The sequence below is a fragment of the Marmota monax genome, unplaced genomic scaffold (genome assembly GCF_021218885.2).
Source record: "Marmota monax isolate L192 unplaced genomic scaffold, Marmota_monax_Labrador192_F-V1.1 WCK01_AAM20220418_F8-fsc00051, whole genome shotgun sequence".
Classification (NCBI taxonomy): Eukaryota; Metazoa; Chordata; class Mammalia; order Rodentia; family Sciuridae; genus Marmota; species Marmota monax.
The window spans coordinates 15,937,718-15,950,059 of NW_026695202.1; the positions used below are offsets into that span (position 1 = coordinate 15,937,718).

Below are 12,342 nucleotides of genomic sequence, written 5' to 3' on the forward strand. Positions count from 1 at the left end.
GTGAGCAAATGACACAAATGCAATTCAGTAAAAAAAATAAAGTCCCTTAAACACGTGAAAAGATGCTCAAAATTACTCATAAAAAATGTAAATTAAAACAGTACGAACTTCCAATTCTTATCTACCAGACTGGCAAAAATCTAGCTTTCAAAACCTATTCTTTTGGTAAGGCAGAAGGAAACAGGTCTGCCTATAGATTACCCTTTAAAAGAATGCATTTTATAATATGTAAACTCTATCTCAATGAGGTAGTTATTAAAAAATATAATCAACCACAGGGCTGGAGTTGTGGTTCAGTGGTAGAGCACTTGCCTAGCATGTGTGAGGCACTGGGTTCAATTCTCAGCACCACATATAAATAAATGAGTAAAATAAAGGTTAATCAATATCTTTAAAAATATTTTTTTTAATTTTTAAAAAAATATATAACCAACCTGAAAGAGTACTTCATTTATTCTCTAGCCTTGCAACTAAAATGGTCCAGGACCCATGGTATTCGAACTCACCCAATACCTCTAAGCACTCAAATGTTGTCTCTAATACCTTTCCTACTAAAAGGAACCTGACGTCTTCAGAGAACTAGCCAATTCCAGTTCTGAGGCCAGGAACAACAAAGCTGAGCTTGGGAACAAGAACATCATGTCAGAAAGCAAGGAAGTTTTCTAATATTAATGAAGTCATGACCTAAGGACATAGGACATAGCGGGCAGCCTGAAGAAGTGACCAGTTACTGAAGTTATAACAATCCGAGAATCAAAAAGAATTATTTTGGTAGATTAAAAACACAAAAACAGCATGGTACTGGTACCAAAACAGGCGGGTGGACCAATGGTACAGAATAGAGGACACAGAAACCAATCCACAAAACTACAACTACCTTATATTTGATAAAGGGGCTAAAAGCATGCAATGGAGGAAGGATAGCATCTTCAACAAATGGTGCTGGGAAAACTGGAAATCCATATGCAACAAAATGAAACTGAATCCCTTTCTCTCGCCATGCACAAAAGTGAATTCAAAATGGATCAAGGAGCTTGATATCAAATCAGAGACACGCCATCTGATAGAAGAAAAAGTTGGCTATGATCTACATTCGGTGGGGTCGGGCTCCAAATTCCTCAATAGGACACCCATAGCACAAAAGTTAATAACTAGAATCAACAAATGGGACTTACTCAAACTAAAAAAGTTTTTTCTCAGCAAAAGAAACAATAAGAGAGGTAAATAGAGAGCCTACATCCTGGGAACAAATCTTTACTCCTCACACTTCAGATAGAGCCCTGATATCCAGAGTATACAAAGAACTCAAAAAATTAGACAATAAGAGAACAAACAACCCAATCAACAAATGGGCCAAGGACCTGAACAGACACTTCTCACAGGAGCACATACAATCAATCAACAAGTACATGAAAAAATGCTCACCATCTCTAGCAGTCAGAGAAATGCAAATCAAAACCACCCTAAGATACCATCTCACTCCAGTAAGATTGGCAGCCATTATGAAGTCAAACAACAACAAGTGCTGGCGAGGATGTGGGGAAAAGGGTACACTTGTACATTGCTGGTGGGACTGCACATTGGTGCAGCCAATTTGGAAAGCAGTATGGAGATTTCTTGGAAAGCTGGGAATGGAGCCACCATTTGACCCAGCTATTCCCCTTCTCGGTCTATTCCCTAAAGACCTAAAAAGAGCATGCTACAGGGACACTGCTACATCGATGTTCATAGCAGCTCAATTCACAATAGCAAGACTGTGGAACCAACCTAGATGCCCTTCAATAGATGAATGGATAAAAAAAATGTGGCATTTATACACAATGGAGTATTACTCTGCATTAAAAAATGACAAAATCATAGAATTTACAGGGAAATGGATGGCATTAGAGCAGATTATGCTAAGTGAAGCTAGCCAATCCCTAAAAAACAAATGTCAAATGTCTTCTTTGATATAAGGAGAGTAACTAAGAACAGAGTAGGGTCGAAGAGCATGAGAAGAATTTTAATATTAAACAGGGATGAGAGGTGGGAGGGAAAGGGAGAGAGAAGGGAAATTGCATGGAAATGGAAGGAGACCCTCAGAGTTATACAAAAGTACATACAAGAGGAAGTGAGGGGAAAGGGAAAAATAATACAAGGGGGACAAATGAATGTCAGTAGAGGGGGCAGAGAGAGAAGAGGGGAGGGGAGGGGAGGGGAGGGGGGGTAGTAGAGGATAGGAAAGGCAGCAGAACACAATAGACACTAGTATGGCAATATGTAAATCAATGGATGTGTAACTGATGTAATTCTGCAATCTGTATATGGGGTAAAAATGGGAGCTCATAACCCACTTGAATCAAAGTGTGAAATATGATATATCAAGAACTATGTAATGTTTTGAACAGCTAACAATAAAAAATTTAAAAAAAATAAAAAAAATAAAGTTTTCTCTTAGAAGTACTTTTCCTATATCTCATAAGTTTTGATATGTTGTTTCCAATTTTATTTGTATGAAGATGTTTTTTAATTTTCCTTTAAAATTTTTATTTTACCCATTGGCTGTTCAGAAGTGTGTTTTTAAAAAAAAATAAAAAAAATAAAAACATACCACATCAGGGGCTGGGGTTGTAGCTCAGCAGCAGAGCACTCACCTAGCACACGCGAGGCCCTGGGTTCGATCCTCAGCACCACATAAAAATGAACAAATAAAGATATTGTGTCCAAATGAAAAATAAATATTTTTTAAAAATACCACATCAGTGAAAAATCATGAAGTTGTATTAATATCAACCGAAAAAAAAGAGAGAAAATCATTTTCACTATGTGAAGCAGCTATTAAAACTCCTTCCTTCCCCCCTTCTTTTTTTTTGTACTGCAGATTGAACCCAGGCATGCTTTACCACTGAGGGACATCCCCAGCCCTTCTAATTTTTTATTTTGAAATAGTAAATTGCATAGGGCTTACTAAGTTACTTATGTTGACTTTGAACTTGGATCCTCCGCCTTAGCCTCCTGAGTCACTGGGATTTTAGGCTATGCACCACAGTGTCCCTCCTAAAATGCCTTTCTTTGAAAATATTTATTAAAAGTAAAGAGACAAAGGTTAGAGTTGCAGCTTAGTGACAGAGCACTTGCCTAGCATGTGCCAAGCCCTGAGTTCAATCCCCAGTACTACAAAAACAAAAACAAAAAAGAAAGAGGCCAGCAATTATCCTGTGTTTTTTTTTTTCAGTGTAAACTGTACTTTTAAGCTGTTTGATTAAAAAAAAAATAGTTAACAAAGAAAAGCTCTTTTTACAGGGGAATACCATTCACTGAATATAGAAAGCATGACAATCAAGAAAACCTAATTTTGCAGTCCTTAAAAAAATGTTGATTCAGGCCAAGATTACTGTTAGTAAAAGCAACAGGCAAATGGTCAATAAATAACATCTGTATAATGCCAAAGTAAAACTGGACATCACAGTTGAAAAGGAAGAACATATAATGAAGAGATCAGTCAACACCCTAATCCAAGCGTCAATTTTAGCCTTGCTAATATGATAAAACTATCAGATAGACACAATGCAATATGAAGTCTATCCAAAAATATATAATGTGAATTCATAAACTCTTTAGATGTAACTTGCAGTTTATAGAAATAGAGAGGGATAGAGGAGTGAACTTAAAGATGCCTTAGGGAAGCAATCAACCAAATCTAAACATTTTATAGAAAAACTTTTCCTATTTTTTCAATAAGTCAATATTATAAATAAAAGCACCATGCTAAAAATTAAGAGAGATTTAAGGGATGTCACAATCAGATGCAATATGCAGTTCTGAGTTGGGAAAAGTTTTGGTTAAAGAACGTTTTAGAGTCGGTTGAGGCAATCTGAATCTGAGCTGTGCATCAGAAGAAGTGAACTGTTGCGTTCCTCATGACTAAAACACTCAGGGTCACTCCAGATGAACTGGGCTGCATGAAATAATCATATAAGAGACAGGGATACCTTTTTTTGGGGGGGGGGGTCCTGTGACGGCTCCTCTGACCTTAAGGGTCCATAGAAAGAGAGAGCAAGTGAGCACGTGCTGAACCCTTTTACTGAGGAGAAGCCATTCAAATGAGGAAAGGGGTCAGGTTTCAGGGAGTTGAGTCTAGCTTAGTGATGTCTACTGTCAGCAGGTTAACTGACATCTAGGAAGCCATGGTCAAAGGCAGAGCAAGAGAAGGGGATACACAAAGGGGGTTTCCATGGAACATTCTATCCCAAACAGGGCAAAAGAGTAGTATCACAAAGGAACAGGTGAGTGTAATTCGACCAAAGGAGTTATAGGGCGACACCTTAACATCTGAAGACGTGTCCTCAAACTTCTAGGACGGTGGCAATGGCCAGGTCACTACGAGATGTAGTGACAGTCAAAGCCTCTCGGCTTCAGGACACAAGACACAAATCATTTCCCACAGTAAACATTTACTGAAAAAGCTGAAGATAATTGCCTGAAAACAATCAAATTAGAAAACAATATTTCTGTAAGATCTAATTTTCATTTTAAAAAAGTTTGCCTAAAAAAATCTACATGGATATACCCCAAGTGATCAGGGCAGTAATAACTGAATTGTGGGGATTTTTCTTCTTGTTTACTTTTTAATGTTTTACAACTATATATTGCTTTTATGATAATATATTTTCTTAATAATTCAACATTATTATAGTTTATCTAAAATGGACTTTTAATATTTTTTCCTAGTATTGGTTTGAACCCAGGGGTACTCTATCACTGAGCTACATACAGACCTTTTTATTTTGGGATAGGGTTCACCCGCTAAGTTGCCCAAGATGGCCTTGAACTTGCAATCCTCCTGTCTCAGTCTCCCAAGTAGCTGGGATTACAGTATTCGCCACAGTGCCTAGCCTAACATGGGATTTTTAAATGACACTATTTCCTGATTAAAAATTATTCAATGTAGGAAACTGGGAAAATATAGAGAAAAAAACTCACTTGAAATTCAAAATGTCCAAGAAAAAATATTGATGGGAACGGATACTGAATTCTGTCAAATACCCTTTTTTCATCTATTAAGAAAATCAAATGGATATTCTTTCTTGTAGGAACAAAAAAAGCGTACTCTGGTAGCACAGCACATAAGTTTAAAGTTAGGTAAGATGAGAGGTAGGGAACTCAGATAAAAACTACTACAGGAATCCTAGGAAGAAATTTTCAGTGAAATAAAGCAGTAGCAATGGGAACAGAGTAGAGGATGGAGTTATTAAGAAGGAAGAACTGGGGCTGAAGGTGTGGCTCAGTGGTAGAGCACTTGCCTAGCATATATGAAGCCTTAGGTTTGATCTCTAGCACCCGCCCTCCGCCCAAAAGTAGAACTGGCATGATTGGTAATATATTGGCTGTGATAGGGAGAATATATCAAGGATGAAAGAGAATTCATCCAGATAGCAGTCATGTGAAACCCTAGGAGAAAAGCATTCTAAACCTAAGGACTAGTAAATGCCAAGACTCTGAAATGGAAATCAATCTGGTCTGTGCAAGGAAAGCAGAAGTTCTGAACCAGTAGAGTAAATGTAGATAAAGAGAAAATTAGAGCAGAGAAATACACAGTGACCATATTATAAGGGCTTTATGGTTCATGGTAAGAAATATGGATTTTATTCTAAGCACAAGGGAAAGCCATTGGAAAGATTTAAACTAAGGGTGGTGGTGCTATGATTTACAGACTTAAAAAAATGCTCATTCTAATTGCTGAGGATAGATTTTGGAGAGACACGAATAGAAGCAGAGAGACCTGTTAGGTTATAGCAATAGTCAACTATTATGGCAATAACCAATGGCCAACCTAGCAGCTATGACTACTTCACAACACTGGAAAATGGCAAGAAGTAACTGGATTCTGGATGTGTTTTAGAGGTAGAGACATAGGACTTATGGATGGCTGGATGAGGGAAGTGGGGTTGAAAAGTTCAGAATTGCTCTTAGGTTAGTGGTTTAATTAATGATTAAATGTTTCCCCTTACTGGGCTAGTAAAGACCAGGAAAGAACAGGTTGGGTTTTGATGGGGATGGGGGAGAAAATCAATCACTCTTTCTGGCAGTATTGCCTGAGATGACTAGGAGAATAGCAAACGAATTGTTGGATATTAATCTGGCACAAAAAAGAATGTACTAAGGTTGAAATAGAACTTTGAAAATCATAAGTGTAAGGATGTTACGTGAAGCTGCAAGACTGATAAAATTACCTGGGGGAAGAAGAAACAGAGTGTGGGGACAAGTACATGGAGTGCTGCATATGTGGCATATGTTAAGGGCACTTGAGTGGCAAACCACTCCTCTCATACTAGGCACGGGAGCGGCAAACCACTTACTCTGTAGGCAGAGCCCTGGGCGTAGGACTATATGTTAGAGTCACAGTGCTTGCTCTGTGGCCCGCTGCCTGACTGGTTGCTGCAAGGACAGTTGGCCAGAAATTATATTGCTGGCTGCCTATAATCTGCTTAGCTACTGCCCGAGTACATATACATGGTAACTATGCAAAAAAATCAGACCTGCTTCCAGCTTGGTCTTGATTCGTGACTCCACAGCCACACTCTCTTCTACCCTGTTCCGTGGACCTCCTCGCTGGACGAGAGAGAGCCCACACAATAGAGCATATGTTCCTGGGGGCACCCCAATGCTTACATCTGAGGGAGGGGCAGCCAATAACTGAAGGGCCTGTGAAGTGTGAGATTTTTTTAAAATTAGTGTCAACAGAACATGTATGTATGCCAATGAAAATTATCCAATGCAAAAAATAAATAATTCAAAACATAATACTTAGAAAAATAAAGACTTAGGAGGGGATAAGAACAGAAAACATGTTCAAAGGTAATCTTAGATTCACACACACAGGCATTTCCCTACTAAAATCCTTCAAAGGCTAACATTTATTTTTACAGAAAGTTAAATACAAACTTCACACTCTGGCAAAGACTTACCCAAAGGGACTCCAACTTTCCATCCCACTACTTCCTTAAATATGTACTACATTCTGGTTATTGAGAACCATTAACTGTCCCACAAATATACATATACAAATCCCTGGAAAAAAAAACTTTGAGCTCAGCTCAAATGCCACCATCTCTTGAAGATCTTCGGACTCCATATAAGCTCTTTCTGCTGATACCTCCTCAAATCAGATTATTTATTTTCCTTGTTTAAGGTTTCATAAATGTATTATTTGGTCTCTCCATTTCAGTTAGTGTGTTATTTTCGTGTATTCCCCATACCTTAGAAACAAAAGCTCCTTACTCTGTGTATCTTTTTATGTTTCTAGCACTGTACACTTGCAACTATTTGCTAAAACTAACTGAATGGAAAACATGAAAGTTAAAACTAAAACTTTTCACCAGGCACAAAGGCACACACCTGTAATCCCAGGAACCCAGGAGGCTGAGGCAAGAGGATTACAAATTCAAGACCAGTCTGGTCATCTTAACAAGACTTTGTCTTAAAATAAAAAATAAAAAGATCCTGGGGATTATTTTTTATTAGAAAATAAAAATTCAATAGAAAGCATAACCAACAGCTTAATGATAGAGTGCCCCTGAGTTCAATCTCTAGTACCACAAAAACAAACAAACCAACAAAAAAAAAAACTACAATTTTTCCTCCACCCATAAGAAAACAAAATTAAGTTACTAAAAATAAACAAATGGGACCATCACTGTGGCATGTGGTAACAATAGGAAATTATTAAAAAGGAGTAACCAATCAAATTAAAGTATAACAAGAAGTGATTAATCAGCTTAACAAAATCTGAATATGCCAGTATTTCTGTGAGATTAAAAAGATCCACTAAGAAGCATCCAAGTGAATGTAAATGAAATATCACCCATTAAATTAATTATGGATGAGCACTATATTGAGTTTGAACTTCATATAGCAAAAAGAATATGAACAGCCTAGACAAAAAACAATAAAATCCAAAAATAAGTAAACCAGATATTTTTCATTGTGCTTCAAGGATAATTTTTAAGTTATCAGTAATTCTCAGAAAGGGAGTTGAACTTCCATAACATGTGGATTCAGGCAAGGGCCAATTTGTAGAGATATTTTCACAAAAATCTTAAAATAGGCTTTTAATCACAACATGTATCTGTGTGTGGTTCTGGGGATGGAAGCAAGGCCTTGCACCTGCTAGGCAAGGCTCTTTCATTGAACTACTTTCCTAGCTCCAAAATACATAATTTAAAAAAAAATATTTATTTATTTTTTTACTTGTAGTTGGACACAGTACCTTTATTTTATTTATTTTTATGTGGTGCTGAGGATCAAACCCAGGGCCTCACACGTGCTAGGCAAGCGCTCTACTGCTGAGCCACAACCCCAGCCCCACAATATGTATTTTTAAATTAAGAAAAGAAATAAGATTACTTTTACACTTAAGTTTTAAGTGTAAAATTTAAAGTGCATTAATTTAAAAGGATTTAAAATACCACTTTAACAGGATTTGAATGATGATGGGCACACAATTTAGGCTGACTGAAGTTCAAGACTTTGTGCAGATACTTGAGATTAAGAAGATGGCAAAATAGAGAATGTCAAGTTCCTGGCTGCTCTGTGGAGTGAAACCAAGAAAACTGACAAGCAGCTTCTCAGCAAGTAAGGTAATTGAAACCTTCAGGGACACTGTAAGTCCACAGGGTAGAATCTCTACTGCCTCAGATCCATACTGTTAGATGGGTAGACGCACAAACAACATGAAAAAAATCAAGGGAACAAATCACCCCAAGCAAACCAAGATACTCCAATAACAGAATCCACTGACACCACAGTGGAAGAAATGCCAGAGGAGTTTAGAATGTACATAGTTAAACTGACCTGCAAAGTAAAGGATGATATAAGAAAGCAAATACAGGTAGCAAAAGATCACTTCAATAAAGAGATTCTGAAAAAAAAAAAAACCCAGAAATTCTTAAAATGAAGGAAACAATAAACCAAATTAAAAATTCAATAGAAAGCATAATCAACAGAATAGATCACTTGGAAGACAGAACCTTAGGCAATGAAGACAAAACATGTCATCTTGAAAATAAAGTGGACAATGGAGATAAGATGCTAAGAAACCATGATTGGGACTTCCAAGAATTATGGATAATGTGAAAAGACCAAATTAGAGATTTATCAGGACCGATGAAGGCATGGAGATACAAACCATAGGAATACACAATCTTTTCAATGAAATAATACCAGAAAATTTCCCAAATCTAAAGAATGAAATGGAAAATCAAATACAAGAAGGTTACAGGACCCTAAATGTGCAAAATTACAACAGACCCACATCAAGGTACATTATAATGAAAATTCCTAGCATACAAAATGAGGATAGAGTTTTAAAGGCTGCAAGAGAAAAACAGTATATTACATATAGAGGATCTCAGATTACACATAGAGGATCACATTATAATAAAAATGCCTAGCATACAGAATGAGGACAGAATTTTAAAGGCTACAAGAGAAAAATATCAGATTACATATAGAAGATCTCAGCTGATTTCTCAGCCCAGACCCTCAAAGCTAGGAGGTCCTGAAATAACATACCAAGCCCACCAAGAATCCTATATCCAGAAAAATTAAACTTCAGATTGAAGATAAAAATAAAAACCTTTCATGATAAACAAAAGTTGAAAGAATTCACAACCAGAAAGCCTACACTTCGGGTGAAAGGATGGGAAAAAAACATATCACTTACATGGATTGTATAAACAAGCAGGGGTTTCTATACTCATATCAGATAAAGTGGACTTCAAGCCAAAGTTAATCGGAAGGAACAAAGAAGATATTTCATACTGCTTAAGAGAATTATACATCAATAAGACATAACAATCATAAATATTTATTCCCCAAACAATGGAGCATGTATGTACATCAAACAAATCCTTCTCAACTTCAAGACTCAAAAAGACCACAACACAATAATACTGGGTGACTTTAAACATACCTCTCTCACTATTGGATAGATCTTCTAAACAAAAAAACTCTAGAACTAAATAATATAAGCAATAATTTAGACTTAACAGACTTATATAGAATATTTCATCCACCAATGACTGAATACACTTTCTTCTCAGCAGCACACATATCCTTATCTAATATAGACCATGCTATGCAAGCTATCACATATGTTGGCATACAATTGTAATATTACCTTAATATATTTTTAGCATCTGTAGGGCTGATAGCTCCCTTGCCATTGATATTGTGTTCTTGCTTTCTTCTTGATTAGACTTATTTGACTTTTAATCAAATTTTAGCTGTATTATTCCTTCTTTATTCATATATTTCTGTTCCTACTCTTTATTTTTTCCTTCCTACTACTTAATTTGAAAATAATTTGTTATTCCAGCTTCTTTCTGATACAAGTTATAATGTTCATCTGAGTACTGTTTCATCCCAGAGATCCTTATATTTTAAGTTTCTATTGTCGCTTTGTTGAAAGCACTTTTTATTCACTTTCCTTGTGCTTTCTTCCAAGACCTCAGAGACATTTATAAGTGTGCCATTTAATTTTGAAGTAGTTGATGTGGAGGTGGGGTCCTATATACCTTAAGGTAATTGATTTCTAATGTAAGAAATCATGCAGGAACCACATTCTTCATGATTTCAAAAATTTTTAAAAAGTAATGGAAATGCTTTTTATATTGATTGTTTCGGTTACATACATGTCAAAACTGACCAAAATCGCATACTTCAAATATATACATTTTATGTACTTCAATCTTACCTCAATAAAGCTATGGGGGGGGGAAAGACTTTGTGCAGATACTTATTCCAAGCATCATATGACTGAAAGCTACACAATTAAGCAAAAAACCTTCACACAATCACCAGTTAAAAGGTGAGCTGGGTGCAGTGGTACATACCCATAATCCCAGCTGCTGGGGGTAGGGCAGCCAGCCTCAGCTACTTAGCAAGACCCCATCTCAAAATAAAAAGGGATGGGGATGAATATGGTTCAGTGATTAAGTGTCTCTGGGTTCAATCTCTGGTAACAAAAATAAAAGGTGAAAACTACTGGTGATGGGCCTAGTGATCTACTAAATGAGTAGAGGTTAGTTAGGGTAAGAGTACAAGTGTTTATAGTAATCGTGTTTTCAACCTCCCCCCCGGTACTGGGGATTGAGCCAGGGGCACTTTACCACCGAGCTACAACCTTAGTCCTTTTTATTTTTGAAGACAGGTCTTGCCTGCGCAGCCTCGGGAGGGGCTGGGTTTACAGGCAAGGGTTGTCGCACCTGGCTCAATCTTTTTTTTTTTTTTTTTCCTTTTCTTTTTCTTTTTTTTGAACAGAGTAAAGACATTTCATGGAAGACCTAAGGAAACTTTAAATGTGTGACTATTTCTACGCTCAGGTATTCTTTCACGTGTTCGTGCAACAGCAGCTATTTCATAGGACCACAGGACCGCTGCGGAGTTGCACCGCCTTGGCGCCCTGGGTCCCCGAGCCACAGCACCTCGGCGGCGTGCTCCCTTCATTGGGAAAGGCTGATTTTCAAGGTCACTGTGGCTTCTGAACCACACACTCCGGCTGGCCGCTCCCCCAGGGGTGAGGGACGTGGCCCTGTGACAGGACTGAGCAAAAGCGTGGCCAGGAGCTCGGCGACGTGGCTGTCACTACACCCAGGTCACAGGCTCCCCGGGCATGGGCGTGCAGCTCGCCTCTGCCTCAGCTGCACCGGGGGTCCAGGGTGGGGGCCGTGGGTCAGGGGACGAGGGGTCGCGGTGCAGGTTGCGCCAAAGTGTGGCAGAGAGCTGGCCAGCGGGGGTCAGGGCCCCTGGAGGGGAAGGGGCAAGGGGTGGCCGGGGTCCCTGGAAAGGGCGGGAAGGGGTGAAGATGGCGGGGAGGGGGGTGGTCCCCTGGAGGGGAAGGGGCAAGTGTCGCCGTGGGGTCCCTGGAGTGGACGGTAAGGGGTGAAGGTGGCCAGGGGTCCCTGGAGTGGATGGGAAGAGACGAGTGTCGCCATGGGGTCCCTGGAGTGGACGGGAAGAGTGTCGCGGGAGTCCCTGGAGGGGAAGAGCGAGGGTGGCGGGGGCTCCCTGGAGTGGACGGAAAGGAGCGAGGGTGGCCGGGGGTTCCTGGAGGGAAGGGGCGAGGGTCGCCGGGGTCCCTGAGAGGACGGTCGCCGAGGCCGGCCGCGAGGCGCGCTCGCCCCTCATCCCCGCCGCGTCCGGCCGCCACGCGGTTACCCGAGCCGTTGGGGCCGATGATGCAGGTGAACCTTCTGAAGGGGCCAATGACCTGGCGGCCCCGCCACGACTTGAAGTTCTCCACGAGCAGCACGTCCAGGCGGCCCATGGCTGGCTCCACGCCTCAGCCGCGTCCTCACGCGC

General features: G+C 39.3%; 1 protein-coding gene across 2 annotated transcripts in view; it reads right to left on the minus strand.

The window, feature by feature from the left end:
* Smc1b (structural maintenance of chromosomes 1B) overlaps positions 1-12,307 on the minus strand; it is an 80,620-nt gene extending 68,313 nt beyond the window's left edge. For both annotated transcript variants that reach the window (XM_058574233.1, XM_046429610.2), the window contains exon 1: positions 12,199-12,307. In XM_058574233.1, the coding sequence (XP_058430216.1) occupies positions 12,199-12,307 (109 nt within the window). The remainder of the gene's footprint in view (positions 1-12,198) is intronic.
* Positions 12,308-12,342: the final 35 nt, after the last annotated feature.